Source organism: Pieris brassicae, chromosome 2 (genome assembly GCF_905147105.1).
Source record: "Pieris brassicae chromosome 2, ilPieBrab1.1, whole genome shotgun sequence".
NCBI lineage: Eukaryota > Metazoa > Arthropoda > Insecta > Lepidoptera > Pieridae > Pieris > Pieris brassicae.
The window spans coordinates 10924124-10941853 of record NC_059666.1 but is presented as its reverse complement, the minus strand read 5'-3'; the positions used below and the strand labels follow the sequence as shown (position 1 = coordinate 10941853).

Below are 17730 nucleotides of genomic sequence, written 5' to 3'. Positions count from 1 at the left end.
GACATACACGCTAAGCTCTGAACTAGTATTTTTGAGATCGAAATCTTCTTTCTTTCTTTTTCTTCGGCTTCCTACTCTCAAATAATAATTACATTTGAAATAAGCCACCATACAATTTAGATACATATTTAATTTCATATCGAACGGACACATTTAAGAATGTTTGGGTTGTAGGTAAAGAGACGTAACATTAAGTGGCGATACAGGGCCTGATTTAGACGTCTGAAGGCCACGGGACAACCGGCCCTGTACGTATAATCATATGGTCATTAAAGTCGTATATCATCAATCACAATCATATTATGAAACGTAGCAAATAAGATCGGATTCTGTTATAAAAACTAAGGCATAATCATACTATATATTTGTTAAACGCTAGTTCTAAAAACAACAACCAAAAAGTTCAATTTATAAAGATTGTCTTGTCTTGATGTTTGATAAAAACAAAGTATCGATGCCTCGTAATTATAGCAAAAGCACGGGCTGGTGATTGGTTCTGTAATTGGCAGTACCGCGGGCTCATAAACAACGCTCTAGTGGTGATTAAGTCCTGACGACTCAGCTGTGAACCTTCTAACGGCACTTAAGTACTAGAATAAGAGTAGTATTTAGCATACGTTGTTACTTAAGGATCTCAGTCAAGAGAAAATTTGAAAACAAAACCTAGTTCATCTACTTATTGCCGTCTGTATCTTAAAAGGTTATTATTTTAAAAAGAACTTCGGGCTAAAATAGTATTGACCAATACACGACTCAAGATTGTTTTAGTTGTGTTACAAAGATTGAGAACTATAACTCACCAACCCATGGACTTATAATATAAAAAGAATAAACTAGACACAAGGAACGAGTGCGTATTTTTGGTTTGAACACTGGATACGTTTTGTAATTGGAAATGACATATTGAAAAGTTACAGACAAGGTAGAACGCCTTGTTTATTCTTAAAACAACTAAGAGAAACTTTTAATAATAATTAGCTGTATATGACTCATCTATACATATATGGAATTGTAATTGTGGCAAATTCAGTCAAAGTAAATTTGTGTAAAATCATAATTAATATTAATTTGCACGCCATTATGTGTGGCAGAATATGCGATATTAGATTGTACCACCATTATATACTTGCTATCATTATTATTATATTATATATTTCAGGTTCAATAAAGCAGTTGTGTTTATCGATTCTTATACCATACGTAAATGCTACCAGTAGAATGATGGATACGAAATACCACAACGAATACTGGATGTATACGGATATCAATACATTCACTTTGTGTCTTGTTTTTAAAACAGTATATTAAAATCACATAAGTTTAACAGTTATTAAAATGAAATTCAAAACTCGGATTCAAAACGTAATTGTACTCCGGGGCAGGATCCAATTTCATTCTCGAACAAAAAATATTTAAACATTCCTTTGATCTTTTTCTATAAATACAGGATAATGAAGATCGAGATCGGACTTAATTTATATACGTGAAAAGGTAATAAGCCAATATTCATGGCCTAAATGTACGACTCTAACGTTATTGGATACTTTATCACTGCTCCTCTAAGGTGAAAGTGGCCAAAAATAAGCCTTTTGAAGTTTCATCAACCACCCTATGGCTGTGAATTCAAGCCCATATGCTTTGAGAGGGTTGAAACTTTTCAATGAATTTCAGGTCAAAACTTTCGTGAATAGGTGACAAAATAATGTAGCTAGGTTAAAGGGAACTGGATAATTGGGTACCTCTATTAAGGTTAGAATTTATGCCTATATTATACACGGTATCTTATACAGGGATTGTTGCGGGTTTAAGGCAGTGATAACTTCATTAGCTTTTATCAATATCATTGCAGGGAATACTGAAAAAGGTATGTTTTGCTTTTCTACAGCTCAGTATTCTAAAATACAAATCAAGAATAATATTAATAGCTGTCAAAATATTGTCTCTATATAAGGCAAGATATTCTAGGCCAGTGTTTCTCTACGTTTTAAAAGTTCTGAACGTAAAAAGAATTGCTCAATTGTTTACTAAAGAAACTGTAAATTTGAAATGTATGAAATGACAATAAAAAAAATGAAAATGAAAATGGAAATTGTAAATTTTGTAAACATAATGAAAAACATCAAATTCATTTTCGAATTGCCCTATAACAATCATAAATTGCCCCCTGTGGAGCGTGGGCGCCACGTTCGGAAGTACTGGCCCAGGTAGTGCTCAATAGATTTGAACCAGAGTACCCGTGGACATAATATAACAAACAAAATTGGATTTGTATATATTATTCAGCTGACCACGCGATTATAATTTCGCTTTTGGATATTGTTACGTCGGCGCATAACACTAAAATTTCACATTAATATACCAAACACTTTGAATAGATTTTCCATAATTAAATCCAACGAGAAAATCGCGAAAGCGGATTTTCATTGAAACGTATTTCGTACATAAAGCCGAATGAATAAAATTTTAATAACCAATTAAGTAGGCATTGTTGTCCGATCGAGACGCAGTGCGCACTTATTAAATTTAAATTCAACACCGACCCAACCGACACCTATATTGCTTTTATTACGTGCTATTTTCGCATAAGGGTAAACAAGAAAGGAATAATAAAAATAAACCTCATTCAACTTTGAGGTTATTCACCTAATCTTTTCTAAAGTGAATAGTAATAATACACCACTATATGTCGTGTCGTTCAAGGAAAGAGCATACCAATTCCTAAAAGACCGGTGACGCACTTGCGATGCTTCTGGCAGTGCAAGTGATCATGGGCGACGGTATCACAGGTGAGCTTTTCCCTAGCTTGTTCCTGTTCTATAAAACATAATTTTCGGTGACATTAAGTCGATTTCATCGTTGAACCAATCTATTTGTAATATGCGAATTCTTTGCCCACCGACTTCAATTGCCATTACGAAAGATATCACCTAACAGTAGTCAAAAGTCAAAAATCATTTATTCATATAGGTAACATTGACACTCATGAACGTCAAAAAAATAAATAAACATTAAATGCTTCTAATTTTACAGTTACTGCCAGTTCCCAAATCAAGGGAGTAGATCGGAAGAGAAGAACTGGCAATAAACTCTCCGCTACTCTTTTTAATCGCCAAGTTTTTTTTAATTACCCATCGTTTGTAAGGAGCTGCAACCATTACACCATGTTCCACATGAGATCAGCAGGAGGCATGGTGAAATAGGAGCACGCACTTACATTCTCGTGGGAACAACACGCAAATACATAGTTGAAATAACTAACATCACCGCATACACGAAATCAATTCAGACCAGTCACCAGAAGTAGCACCCTTTCACGAGTATCACGCATGGCCAGCCATCGGCCCCTTCGCCATATTTTAGGGAGAGAGACAACCCGACGCATGGACGTTTTAATAACTGAACTGAAGTAAAATCAAGAATACGAGTAATATATATTTCTGAGAAATAAAAAACCACAAGATGCCATATTCGTCTATGATTGTGGCCTACGACAAAATTTTATATGCACTAATTGAAGAAATTTTTGATAACTGTAAAGAAATATAAAATTATGTAGACATTGTAGTAAACGATAATGGTGTAATATCCAAAAAGCTTTTAAATATATTAAGAATTGTATGTGAGTTCCCTATTTACAAATAGGGAATAAAAATTGCAATTATTATCTCAATCTTAATATTCAAAAGAATACTGAATAATTTTATGAGATAAATACAAATTAGTTTATCGCTAAGCAACATCCCAGGTTCCCGTTAGATCGCTTCAATTATTAAAGTAGCGCATCCTATACAAAATATTAAATAAAGTAGCAATAAATATTAACTTGAGCGCAATAAATTCCATACTTCAGTATAAGTTGCATTTAGTTCCGTGTTTAAGACTTTGTGTAAGTTCATAAATGAATTTTCAATGCGCACTCAGTAGAATTTTCTCAAAAATGCTTTCAAAAACTTCCACAAATGCTCCACTGATTAAAGTTTTGAATACATTTTACATTCGTGTTTTATTTTAACTATGCAGGCCTGTTTAAGGCTTTTAACGCAAAATATAAAGTATAAACCTAGATTTCAAGTAAAATAATGCGAAACAAAACTCCTATATGCAGTACCTCGCCATACGAGTTGATTTCGTTCCGTAATGCTCGTATGTCAAAGAGCACGCTTCTGAATCTCTTAATTTTCCTCATAGAAATAATTAAAATGTTCTAGATCCCTAGTTCAAGTTTTGTTTTGTGTCTGTCGTTGGGGTTGCGTGCTGTAGTGTAGTGTGAGATTCCTCTTATCTCAAAGCTTAATATCGCTCCTCGTATCTCAAAACACTCATATATCGAGATACCACTGTATTCTAAAACATAAATAAACACATAGCGCAACCGTATGAACTTCAAATTATATATATATAGATCTGATCTGAGGTACTCAAAAACTGAACTGACTTTGATAAAAATTTGATTGTTCCCTTATATACTTGCTTTAAAAATAAATGCATATGTATATAGTAAATATATTTATTGAAATATTAGAATAATGAAATCCATTTGCAGAAAAACTAAATGAATAAAACAAAGGTAAAACCGTAATAGAAAAACTGTACTTGACAGCTGTGCGCTTAAAAACAATTAGAATGGAATAATTCAGTGCATTCATACGATCTTTCCGGTGCACGTCGTGGCCAGATGCGACCTTTGTTCGTACGAAGAAACCTTTTACTTTCGACAAACATGAATGTGATGTAATACTTATCTAATCTATCAACTTATGCTTCGAGGCTCCTAAAATATACAATCCCCCCATAGATAGGTACTAACAATGCCAGAAGGCTCGCAAGTGCGTTGCCAGCCTTTAAAAGTCCGGACATTCTTAAGGACCCAAATCACTGATTCGGCAATGCGGTTATAAATATTCATCAAAGCATAGATCGAATGTTTTCTTTCAGTTTAAACGTTTTTGAACATTTCACTAAATCTTTTTTTTTATGTAAGATTGCCAGAAGGCTCGCAAGTTCATAGCCAGCTTTTAAAGAATTTGTAAGCTCTTTTCTTCAAGGACTAAAATTAGTTCAGAAATACTTCAGTGACCTGCCGGTACCGCATAGTGGTGGTACGCAAAAACTGACCACAGCATCACTAGCAACAAATTTATGGTAGCTTTTACAAATTTAAAAAAAAATCAAGACATATTAAAACGAAAAGATTTTATTCGAGTTTGAAAGTAACTTCTAACAATTGCACTGAGCGACTAGCAACAGCGCAGGACGTGAGGAGAATGACTCTTAGTTAATTTACACAACTTGTCCTGTCAGCTATCCTAATGAAATTAGCCGGGCTTACTTTTTTACGTAACGAATCAATTGATTTTGGTCCACACGTGTATTTGCAAAGGTCTTGAGGTGGAACCAATTACGAATTCAGAGAAGTATCGTACGCCTTTGACAGATGGTTGCGTCGAAAATTGGTTGCATCGTTATGCCGCAATAAGTTAATACTTCAAAGGATTCGCCTTTAATTATTAAATTATTCAAATATAGATACAATTATTAGATTTCATTCATATATACACTGATTTTAATGACAATAATTAACAAATTTAACATGTCATGAGTTTAAAATAATATCAGACAGTGCATTCTTATATCCAGTTCTTCTCGACCGTTCTTTGCCCTTGATTTAAGAAATGGGTAAGGTTAGAACCATTTAGTTACATTCATATAATGGTAAAAAGCACACCAGAGCAAGTAAGTTTTTACATCCGTTTCCGGAACTCAGTGACAAATGAACCTCTCAAGCAGACAAAGACGTCTCTCACGTGAATTATTTGGTGAATAAATCCTTTTGTAATTATATTTGAGACGTTTCGTAACACGCTTAATTAAGCATTTATTTTTCTTATTGACAGGTGCGGTAAATATGAAATAACTAAGTGTCGTCTATTCCAGGGTACTTTTAGCGCAGATAAAAGTAAAGTAAGTAAGTCAATTTGTATAAAACTAATTTGTGTAAACCTTATGTTCTGTCTTTGTTCTAATCCAATCTTTATCTATTTGGATAAAGTAAGAGGAAACTTGAAGACATGACATAAAACTTAGTAAAATTTCTTCTGCATTTGTGATCCATTATTAGAAGAATTTTGTGAAATATGAATGGTACAAGAATTATTGATATCCCGCTACTTTTAAGTTTATTAATTACAAATGCATAGAAGTCATTACTTTCACATCGTAGACAAGTTTATAGCATGGCGACATTTCAGTCCAAAATCATAAACCCACTCGGATGTAAGTAAATGACATGAGCTACGGAGGGAGTTCGTAAAACGTTAATGTTCGCGTCAATAGACGCTCTGCGGTTATAAAACCCGTTTTGCTAACTACACACATGGGTATACAATAAATCAAGATAAGTACAATATAGAAACGTTCATCTGTCATATAATATTGGAAATGGCTGCTATATTTTCTATACTGCTATAGGTCTTGAGTGATAGGTACGACAAAGATTCGCACCAATTCCGTTTTATATAAACTATTGTAAAATTATGGTGCCTAAAAATATATAATTGAATTAGGAATCAAGTAACTGAATAAGATAACTTCTTAGAGAAAACCAAATATTTATTTTATATTCGCATCATTTGTCTGATGTTTTATAAGACACAGGATTTTAACGTCAAAATGGTCAGCTGAGTTTGTTATTATTTATCATGGATTTATTTGCTATTATTGTTTGACCTACATTTTGCAATTATTCCGATGTTTCAACCTGAGTATACAATACAGTCCCAAGGGTGAAAATGTGAACGAGATTAAATGAGATTAATGGAGGAATATTAACTACGCTGTACTAGTTATAATAATTATTATAATTCGATTCGTTCGTATTTAAATATTTCCATATGTTTCATCGATACTACAGGACTAGAAGTTATCACTGAGATAACTGTTCAATTAGTTATCTCAAATTGTAGATGAACACAGCCAAAACAACATTATTTATACAGTTTAAAAAACATGAATTCAAGATAAAATACATCTGTTATTTTAGTTTGTTTGAAACACTTCTGTACGTACGCACTTTGTAGTTCAGGCTGAATTTTAATTAAAGTATTGTCATAATATCCCTGCATGTGAAACTGTTCATTAAAAAGAACAATTGTTCTTAATAGCTTAATTGACAGCATTGAGACCATCATTTAATGTTGGCACTGTAAATTGTTCTTCAGTCTCTTCCTGTTCGTGATTTTCCTCTTGAACTTCTTGTACATTATCTTCTTCCGTAGCTGGTGCACAAATTGCCATAGAGTTATCCACATCAATAAACTCCTCCCCTTCAGTAGTAGATGAAGCAGGTCTTAAATTTTGGGCTAATTGAGCCAAAGAAATATTGTCCTTTTCAGTCACGTCATCTGAGGATATTGTCAACAGATGACGAAAACTGCATGTTTAAAGCAGTTCGTAATAGTTTTGGTGAAACTTTTTCCCATGCTTCTGATATCATCAAGAGGACATCAAGCACCGAAAAGCTTTAGCTTTTCTGTCGTTACTATCAAGAATTAACTTTAACACTTTCACTCTTCTATAATGAGACTTCAAAAATCTTATTATACCTTGGTTGCAGTACAGAATGATTTTACCATATTATTTTCATACGTTACCGGCAGTGGGCTTATGTTTTTAAAACATCTTGGTTTTTTAAATTTGCCTGTAACTAAAAGCTTTCTTTTACAGGATCCTTTCATATTTCCTACAACTATGATCGTTAGTCTCAATTTAGATAATTTTCCGCCAGAAGAATTATCTCCTTTGAACTTTAAAGTCTTGTCTGGTGTTATATTATACGTCTGGTTTCGTCAGCGTTAAAAATGTTATCTGGTCCGTAGTCTTCATATAACGCATTTTGCGACATCCATTCTTCTACTACACCACTATCAACACTGGCAGCTTCTACACTCATTTTACCGCCAACGATATCGTCCCTAACCCGGTTACGTTGAATCCAACTGGACAAACAAACAGAATCATTGGTCCATTTATTGCCACATTATTCCCCTTTGATATTTATTTAAACCACTTTAACAAAGCTTCCTCAATCTTCGCATACTTCGTTGTTCTTGCTCGTTTCATTTTCAATAAATTGTTCTCAAAAAGTGTTAGAATTATTTCTCTCTCTTTCCAAATGGTTGAAATTGTCGAGTGTGATACACCATATTCCGCAGAAGAGAAATCGGGCTTAGAGCTTCAATTAGACTGCATACACGTGTAACTATTTTGTTTGTAAGAAATACAACAGACCCTACATTCGAGTGTGATTTTAGTGTGCCAGATGTGGAAAAGGGCTACTCAAGGTATTCTAATGGCAGAGTTTTCCTGCGCATGGACGCAGCTGGTAAGCCTGTTATAATAGATTCCGAAAAATGTCTTGATGATCTTGTAAAACAAATCATATGACTGTCTTTTTTAGAATTTATTTTTCAGTATTATTGCATTTATTCAGTTTATAATTTTATTAATTCTGGTTTATTTTTGTTTATTTTTGTTTAACTTAATTTATATTGTTAGAGTTCTAAGATGTTTCTTTTTAATACAAATACAAATTATTGTTATAATTTACACACTCACTTCATTTACTCAACGTTTACATACATTCCAAAAACACTTATCTAAGTATACACTTGGACACATTTATAAACACAATATTGGTTATAACCTATTACTCCATAAATTTATGAAAAAAGGATAGCTCAACAGCCAATGCAACGCTACAAAACCTGCACCAAAAATCCTTAACACTGAAGACATCCTTGTTTATATTCGTACCTACGAAAATTCGATCAAACAAATGAAATATTAAAAGATCTTGATAATTTTACCGTAGCTTATTCCTCTAATTGTGAAGTAGAAGACTTACAGACCTTAATTAAACATCCTGAAAATTGTTTGAAAATAATTCACCAAAATATTCGAAGTATAAATAGGAACTTCCCAGACTTATTAACACTATTAGATAGATCTAAAACTGTATGGGACCTTATTGTGCTCACTGAGTGCTGGCTACGCCACACAAATATTATTCCCCATATTGACGGATATTATCATGCCCTTACCGAACACAACCTGACTCAAAATGAAGGCGTTGTAGTTTACTTCAAAAATTGCCTGAACATAAAAATATCTGAACCAAAAGTACTCAAGTCTAATTTTCTTGTAATAAAAATAAATGACAATACTGCCGTCATCGCCATTTACAGACCGCCAGGGTATAAAGACGTCTCCCAATTTATAGAGTCGCTAAACGAAATTCTTACCAATCTAAAATTATCTTCAGTCATAATTATTGGTGATATCAATATCGATATTATGCCAAACACTAAGGATGTGAATTCTCAATTTTATTTAAACCTACTAGCTTCTCATGGTCTGTTACCCGCACATACAATATCCACTCACAACAAGACGTGCCTTGATCACGCTTTTATGAAAAGTACTTTTTCTTCCGCTTGTTATGTAGTTGAATCATCTGTAACTGATCATGACAGCGTAGTTCTCATACTAGAAGTCCAGCAATCTCCCAAACAAAATAAAGACTTCATCCATAGTAAAATTGATTATATAGGCCTAGATAATGATATGAAAAACCTTTGCTTTGAACCGATCTATCAGGTTTTAGATGCAAATGTTGCATACTTTACTTCTTTTCTTATCTCGGAGATTAATGCTAAAATAAAATCTAATACTCAAAATCACACCGTAACTAATCGCAAGAGGCTAAAAAAGCCTTGGATGACTTCTGGTCTTCTAAGATGTGTACGAAATCGAGATAAACTTCATGAAAGATATAAAAAATACCTGAACAATGAAATTAAGAAAATAACCTACAAAAGGTACAGAAATTTTTGCAACTGGAGCCAGTTAAGAAACTTAAAAGGGAATATGAGGCGAAAGAGTTAAAGGCGGCGGCAAACACAAATAATAAAGCACTCTGGGACACTATTAGGAAAATTAACGCATACATCAAAACTATGCAGACCTGCTGAGCAACTTATTTCTCCTGATAATCCCTTTGAATCGGTCTATTATATTAATGAATTCTTTGTTTCTATTGGTAAAAATCTGGCCAATCCACTATCATCCTTAGTTTTGGATAGTACCGATGAAAATGAAGTTCGTAACTGTATTCTCAACTTAAAAAAAGATAAATCTACTGGACGGCATAATATTTCAGGTGCTATATTAAAACGGTATCATCAAATAATAGTCCCACCATTGACATTCATTGTAAATTTGATTTTTTCCACAGGCGTTTTTCCGGATCAGCTTAAGCTGGCTGATATTGTTCCTATTTTTAAGAGTGGTGATAGAGGATGTGTCAATAATTATAGACCAATATCTAAACTACCCACGATTGCAAAAGTAATTGAGAAACTTATAAACAAACGCCTTGTTAACTATCTTGAGACCAAGAATCTCATTTCTAGTTCGCAATTTGGTTTCCGTACGGGTAGTTCTACAAACGACGCCGTTTGCGAACTTACTGATCACATTGTAGACAAACTTGACCGAAAGCAAAAAGTTATAGCGATATTTTTGGACCTTGCTAAGGCATTTGACACAGTGTCTGCCCCACTTCTCTTAAACAAACTTCAATCTTTGGGTATCCGTGGTTCTCAATTGGGTATTTTCCAAAGTTACCTTAAAAATAGATTTCAAAGGGTTTAGGTCGGTGACTTTGTAAGTAATGACTTGCCAATAACTTACGGTGTCCCTCAGGGAAGCGTACTTGGCCCAACGTTGTTTCTAACATTCATTAATGAGTTATGTAACCTCCAGTTGCCAAATGGTAAGATAATATCTTTTGCAGATGACACTGCCCTTGTCTTCTCTGGCAATAATTGGAATGAGGTGTATAATTCTGCTCAGTTTGGTTTTGGCCTTGTTAATGAATGGTTGAGAGGCAACGGCCTTACGCTTAATGTTAATAAAACAAAATTTATGCCCTTCTGTATTAAAAACATTCCCTCACACATTCATGATTATTTTTCTATCACAGCCCATACTTGCTCTTCAAATCAACTCTGCCATTGCAAAAGCATTTCAATTGCCTATACTGTTAAGTATTTAGGTGTAGTTATCGATAATAACTTGAGTTTTAATTCTCACGTGGATCTTCTCTCATGCAGAACTCGTAAACTCATTTACATCTTTAAAACTTTAAGACTTATAGCAGACAATAGATATATTAAAGTAGTATATCAGGCTTTATGTCAGTCAATTTTAAGCTATTGTATCACTGTGTGGGGAGCTACTTTCAAAACCAATCTACTAAAACTTCAAAGAGTCCAACGAGCAGTGTTAAAAGTAAGTCATTCCTTACCGTTTCTTTTTCCCAGTAAAGAGCTTAATGCCCTAGTCGATTTGTTAACAATTCGTCAATTATTTATTCTCAACACAGTTTTAAAACAACATTATAAAACTAGTTACGACCCCGAATTAAATATAAACAAGCGGATTAAACATAAAGTTTGCTGTCGTATTACACGATGGACAACTTCTTTCTCGCGAAGATTCTTTGGTTTCCTAGGCCACCTGCCTGTATAATAAATTAAATGAAAAAATTAACTTTACCCACTATCGAAATATAAATGTAAAAAACTGGTTACTAATTGACTGAAGACGTTGAGTTATGATGAAACAATAGATTTACATACACACACACACCCACGCACACACACACGCGCGCACACACACAGACACAAACACACACCAAATTTATTTTTACGACTCCGTTTCCAATGTTTTCCTTTAGCACTTGCTTATTTTCTTCTATTGTATCTTATGACTATGACCTGATTGTACGTGTTCCGGTCCGGTGGTGGAGAGGCTGGCTATCTGTCACTCAGGTCTCCTGTTACAGAGACCAGTCTCTCACATACACTTCCAAATGTTATCATCTTAGTTTAATCATAATAACCTTCTATGTATGTATATGTGAGAGAAGAAATAAAGATTATTATTATTATTATTACCTATTCAAATGTTTACGATACGGCTGGTCGTTGTAACAGATATAATTTTCCGAAATTTTCGGTTAAATGTAGTCGCTTAAAGATATAAGCGAGGTCATAAAAAGCCGTGTTTTTTTAGAATTTATAGAATTCAGCCGGGATCTTTGATTTTGGTCAATATAACAGGTATTTGTTCTAAACTATGTAGTCGTTAACGGTTTTGACTGTAGATATATACGAATATAAGATACGAAGGATTAAAAAAGTATAAAGGGAAGAAAATGTAACACGAATCAAAGTTTTGTTTGATTCTTATTTGTCATCAGCATGAATGGCAAACATGCGCATTTCTCCCATCGTTCGTTTTACATTATTGTCCCCAAGCTGAAAGCCCTATCTCATTTATAATAACCAAAATCTAAAGTCCACACAAAGATAAAGTAAGGTATCAAAATCAATAGTACTTAAGATTGACTGAAGTAAACTCAAGTAAGCTCTTTAAAATCAGCCACTCACACCGGTGCTCGCTATATACCCTTCAAAATAATAAGAATGTATAGAGGTTAAAAATTATATTCTTACTTTAAAAAAAGTTTGGAAGTGCTTTTTTAGTGCTTTAATAATTTTTTTAAATAACAATAGTAGTTTTTGATTGAGTGCTAAAGTAAGCCATTATAACCATTTTCATTGTTACAAATGGATAAAACTCTATTTTTCAAATGTTTTTATCTTCTTCTATCTAAAAAACTGTTCAATCTTTTTAAAAAAAATACGGCGATGCGTTACGGCGTCGAGACATTTCACGATACGACCCCATCGCCTATTGGTGAAATTATCTGTGAGGGAGGTTGCGATCTGTCAACTCCTATCCTAGTGACAGTGCCACGCTCGTTGTGCTCGCTCGCCAGTGACGTTGCTTTCGTGAGTCAGCCAAATGGGTAGGCAGGACTGGGGCAGTACCACTGTTTCACATGAAACCCGTGAGAAATGATGCAATACACTCATAATCTTACTGTACTCGCGTTTCGTGCGGTGAGTGAGACTCCCAGGCCCCACATGCAGTACGTGGGCAACACTGAAAATGTTAGGAACTAGCCAATTAGAAACTTACTAATGAAAACTTTTTGGAATTTCAATTTTAGAACTAGAAAGAAAGTAGTCAAGGAGAAAAGATGATTGATGAAAAAGAATACTACTGCTTTTCTCATTAGTTCCATCGAATGCGACGATGTGTAGAAAGGATTATTTCGAAAAACAATAAAAGTATTGGCAACTTTCTCCATTACGCCGTTTTTCATTTTCTAAACCAGTGTTGCCAGATCAGAGGATTTCCCCCTAGGTTTAGGGGTTTCTCAACCGAGTTAGGGGCAGAATAGGAGGAAAGAATATCTGGGGGTTTTTTTAAGGCAAATTTCAAAACACGCCAAATACTGTTCTTTTGCTATTATATATGACGTTCCTGATTTTAGAACTAAATTGAAGTACGAACACGTCGTAAAATACGATCCGTGTGGTTAACTTTACTACATTTATATTCGTTTAACCAAAAAGCAAATAAAACTTGAACCTCTCAATCCATTTTCTATTACAGATACTTTGCGTAATGCCTTTCATTTCCCAACAATCCCTACATGACCGCCGCTTTAAATCGCGCCATGGCACATGCCACCATCCGCTTGAGCATGGAGAACATCTGGCAGCACTGTACTTAACATTTTCAGTGTTACCTAGGTACTGTTCTGACCTCTAGACGGGAGCTCCCCGGTATCAGCTTCTTCCACTTGACCTTATTCAACTTGAAATTCAAATCATAGAAATTTAAAATAGAATCTATTTTGTACATTGTGTAGACAGAACTAACTTTTAAAAAAAAGGTTGTTATTGTTTTTTAATGGCGATATTTTGTACATGACACTGACAGTTTTAAAATCAATAAGTCAGGAACGTCAGACTTGTTAGATGTTTATTTACACGAAAACGACATTACATGGTAGCCTTTAATTTTAAATTTAAAATCAAATTAAGTAGGATAAAAGTTATCTTGACAGTTTTGTGCAAAGCCACCGAGCATTGTTTAATGTGTAAAAAATATTTAATTTAATAACGAGCAAGGAAATTTTCTTGTTCTCCTTCTCACGTACATACTAAATATATAAACACTTCATTACTTCTTAACTAGTAAATATGGTCCGCAGACTTCGTGAACAAAGTACTACAGAAGATGAAATTGTAATTGGTAAATATAAATATATAATTATAAAATATTTAATCGACAATTAATATAGAACTCTTAAGAATTATAGAACACTTTACAGATACATCGCCACAAAAGAAGCATAAGCGACATAAGCATAAGAAGAAAAAAAGAAAGCCTGATTATGAGTACGATAGTGATACCTCTATTGATGTATCCCATGAAGATGTACTGGATAAGCCATATAAAATAAAAAGTAGAAAAGAAGCCCCTGGCACAGCTGCTGAATTACTAAAGGCTCAAACTATGAAATCATCTGATTATCGTAAGTCTATGCCAGGATCTTCATCAACCACTCCCCCAAAAATGCCCTCCAAGAAAAAGAAAGGTAAAGGTCGTGATAGTGGTACATCTAGTGAAGAAGAGAGATGGTTGGATGCCATTAAGTCAGGCAAACTTGAAGAAGTAAGTAAAGCTTTTATTTCCCTTTAAATGAAATCTTCAGTTTTATTTATTTAATATCATTTAAAATTTATTATATTAGCAAACTATTACTTTAAAACTTGTGCAAAGGGTTAATGGAGTTTAGCATTATTAAAATACTTGTTATTTTATAGGTTGATGAAGAATTAAAGAAAATAAAACCAAAAGACCCTAAAATGATGACTGCTAGACAAAGAGCTATGTATGAAAGAGGTACTGATAAAGAAACTAGCCCCGGTGGAGAAGTGTTACTTGCTTTACCCTCTGGATACAAAGAAAAAGTGATGACTGCAGAGGCACTTCAAAAAGCTGCTTTAAAGTCACAAAAACGAAAACAATTAGCAGATGAAAAACGAGAAAAGGATAAAAAGAAAACTATGGATCGTCTTCTAAAAAAGCAAGAATCAAAAAACCTTAAAAATGCTCACAGGGGAAAACCAACAAGGAAACAAGAACCAATGATTGTATATAAAAATAATAATAACTCAATAACTTTAACGTTTCCTCAAGGAATGGCAATTCCTCTAACATGTAAGGCTATTATTGAGCCACCAAAAGCTTTAAAATGTGGGATTCAAGGCTGTAATAATGATAAAAAATATAACTGCTCCAAAACTGATGTACCACTTTGTAGTTTAGAATGTTACAAAATTAATACTGCACTTCAACATTAACTAAGCATTGCCTGTTGAGTTCATTATATGCTTAGAGAAGGCTGTTCTTGGTTTGACTTTGTGTTCATGATGCATATTAATTAGGCTGGCACTAAAACTTTTATGTATACATATAGTTTTTGTAATACTAAAGTGGTATAAAGCCTTTTTTAGATTTACATATATTTGAGAAATTAAACAAATACCATACAGCGAGTATAATTTATTTGGATTATGTAAAAATTCATAAGGATAAAAGAATAATAATTATATACACCAAATATAATGAATTTATAGTATTTTGATCTTTATTAACTTCTATATCATGTGTGGCAGTATTTATTTTTGAAACATTGCATTTTTAGGAAACATTTTTTTTATAAAGTTGGAGTTATAGAATAATCTTTCAAGACAGTAAATTATATAGATAAAAAGCTTCTATAGACTATTTGATTTATTCACCTAATTTAGGTGAATAAAATCTGTATTTTCTTGCAGCTAAAGAAACATATTTTCACAGATGATGTAATAAACCTGTGGTTTTGACTATAACAAAATTGTCATGTATTCTGTACTTGAACTGAGCAACCATTAAACATTCTTATTTACTATACAACATCGATTTGGCAATTAATTTGAGCTATACATAGGGTAGGTATACATTCATTATAACATCATCTTTTAAATAACTAGTTCATTTTACATCCAATAGCCATAATACATTATGCTATACCCTTTGCAAACAAATTTAAAATTTATATATATATTTTAAATTTGGGAATAAACAGAGTTCCTTCTATGACTTGTTATTTGTATTGAAGATAACACTAGTATCAGATTATATTATACACTAAACACAACAGATTATGTAAATATAATGACAGTCCATTTTCACCTTACTCCTTTATCATAAATGCTCATTTCATATTTTCAATATTCACGGACCTACATACAAGATAGACTTGGAGAAGTCTACTTTGGTCAAAGTTTAGATACCAAAACATGGCAGCCAGAAAGGAGGTAGAAAGCAACCTGTTAGGTATCAGACATTGGTCCTTTTAGAGCTCCTAAGGCGAGCTAAACCATTCTGTAACTGCTAAGACTGATTATTTTGTTTATTTGACCTGAGTCGGGCAAGTCCAGAACGCTCTTCCTCTTCATCACTAGTACAAGAGAGCCCTCCAACCGCACCTCGAGAAGATGTTGCCTGTATTAAGTCTTGATCTGGTCCATTTCTACTTTCATAAAGCAAAATCCCCAAAGTCTCTTCATAAATTCTAGCCTCAGGGAATTCAACTTTAGTGTGTTTTCTGTCTGTTGCATACACAATAGATGTACAGCAAACTTCTGCACACTTTTTGCCATGTCCGAAGAAGGACCAACAACAAATTTCATTAGAACCAATTACATCCTTTATGAAAAGTACTCTTCCGCTGAAGCGCAGCGACAGCTTGTCAAACAACTCTATATTCTTCAGTAAATTGTCATCAGAAGTGCTTGTGTAAGAATATTTATTATTGTGTCGGTTAATAAGCAGTTTAACAACAGGCTGAAAAATTTAAGAACATTATTATTACAGATGTCAAAAAAGTTAGTAGTACATATGTATTTAGAAAATAATTAATTAATATTACCTTAGAAGTTGACATAATAAGTAATTGTTCTTCTTTTTGGGATGTAATTAGAGGAACCCTACAGATAGGCTCAGCCTCCCTTTCTTTTTTAGCTAATGCCTGTTGGCATGACTCGGTCAATTCCTCAATAAGAAAATATTTGGCTTCAGCAAGTAATTCTATAATCTCACGATAGGAATCTGGTAATGCAACAGTACCATCTCGCAAATAATTCAAAATGGTACCAAAATGTCTTCCACAGCGATCAATTAGAATCCAACCTTTAAAAACATTCATTTCAAATAAACTCATTATATTTTACATCACATTACATAAAATAAGCATTAATTTTGTTCATGAAAATGTGAAGTTACCTTCAGAATCTGTCAAGACTTCCATTCTACCACTGAACATCGTCCTTAACATATTATCACTCTTTGTTAATGTCCCAATAGTTGTGTAAAATAATGTACCACCCACGTTTAATTTAACATATTGGGATGGGCTGCCTTTTATCAGCGTTTTGTGATCGCCCGACATTTTCAATTGGTTTTTGTAGTTGCGTCTACAGTATTTTCTTGAAGTTAAGTAATTCTTCAATCACCAACTGTATAAATTATTGAGGAAGGTTTTTCCCGTTATAATAATTATATTAGCCTATAGCCATTATTGTTTTAATTCTAATACTAAGAAAAATCAATAGTTATTACTACAACCCTCAGAAAGTAAGCAATAACCACAGACCAAAGCAACGATTGTCATTGTCAAAATAGCAGATAGACCAAAGATTG

General features: G+C 33.5%; 2 protein-coding genes and 1 pseudogene across 2 annotated transcripts; 1 reads left to right on the top strand and 2 right to left on the bottom strand.

The window, feature by feature from the left end:
* Positions 1 to 6983: 6983 nt before the first annotated feature.
* Positions 6984 to 7948, bottom strand: LOC123720238 (annotated as a pseudogene).
* Positions 7949 to 13939: 5991 nt separating this feature from the next.
* On the top strand, positions 13940 to 15538 carry LOC123720313 (INO80 complex subunit B). Its single transcript, XM_045676869.1, has 3 exons — positions 13940 to 14232; positions 14312 to 14655; positions 14808 to 15538. The coding sequence occupies exons 1-3, from the start codon at positions 14181 to 14183 to the stop codon at positions 15345 to 15347; spliced, it is 936 nt and encodes a 311-aa protein (XP_045532825.1). The 5' UTR covers positions 13940 to 14180; the 3' UTR covers positions 15348 to 15538.
* Positions 15539 to 15652: 114 nt separating this feature from the next.
* Positions 15653 to 17673, bottom strand: LOC123720314 (BTB/POZ domain-containing adapter for CUL3-mediated RhoA degradation protein 3). Its single transcript, XM_045676870.1, has 3 exons — positions 17314 to 17673; positions 16961 to 17220; positions 15653 to 16875 (listed from the first exon to the last, which is right to left on the bottom strand). Exons 1-3 carry the CDS (start codon positions 17477 to 17479, stop codon positions 16423 to 16425), a joined length of 879 nt encoding a protein of 292 aa, XP_045532826.1. The 5' UTR covers positions 17480 to 17673; the 3' UTR covers positions 15653 to 16422.
* Positions 17674 to 17730: the final 57 nt, after the last annotated feature.

Bases quoted from the DNA above. Each gene is read 5' to 3' on its own strand.
- LOC123720313 (XM_045676869.1), top strand. From the start codon at position 14,181: ATGGTCCGCAGACTTCGTGAACAAAGTACTACAGAAGATGAAATTGTA. The intron at 14,233-14,311 runs GTAAATATAAAT...AACACTTTACAG, and splicing joins AGAAGATGAAATTGTAATTG to ATACATCGCCACAAAAGAAG. The intron at 14,656-14,807 runs GTAAGTAAAGCT...GTTATTTTATAG, and splicing joins AGTCAGGCAAACTTGAAGAA to GTTGATGAAGAATTAAAGAA.
- LOC123720314 (XM_045676870.1), bottom strand. From the start codon at position 17,479: ATGTCGGGCGATCACAAAACGCTGATAAAAGGCAGCCCATCCCAATAT. The intron at 17,221-17,313 runs GTAACTTCACAT...ATGTTTTTAAAG, and splicing joins AGTCTTGACAGATTCTGAAG to GTTGGATTCTAATTGATCGC. The intron at 16,876-16,960 runs GTAATATTAATT...TAAATTTTTCAG, and splicing joins TTATTATGTCAACTTCTAAG to CCTGTTGTTAAACTGCTTAT.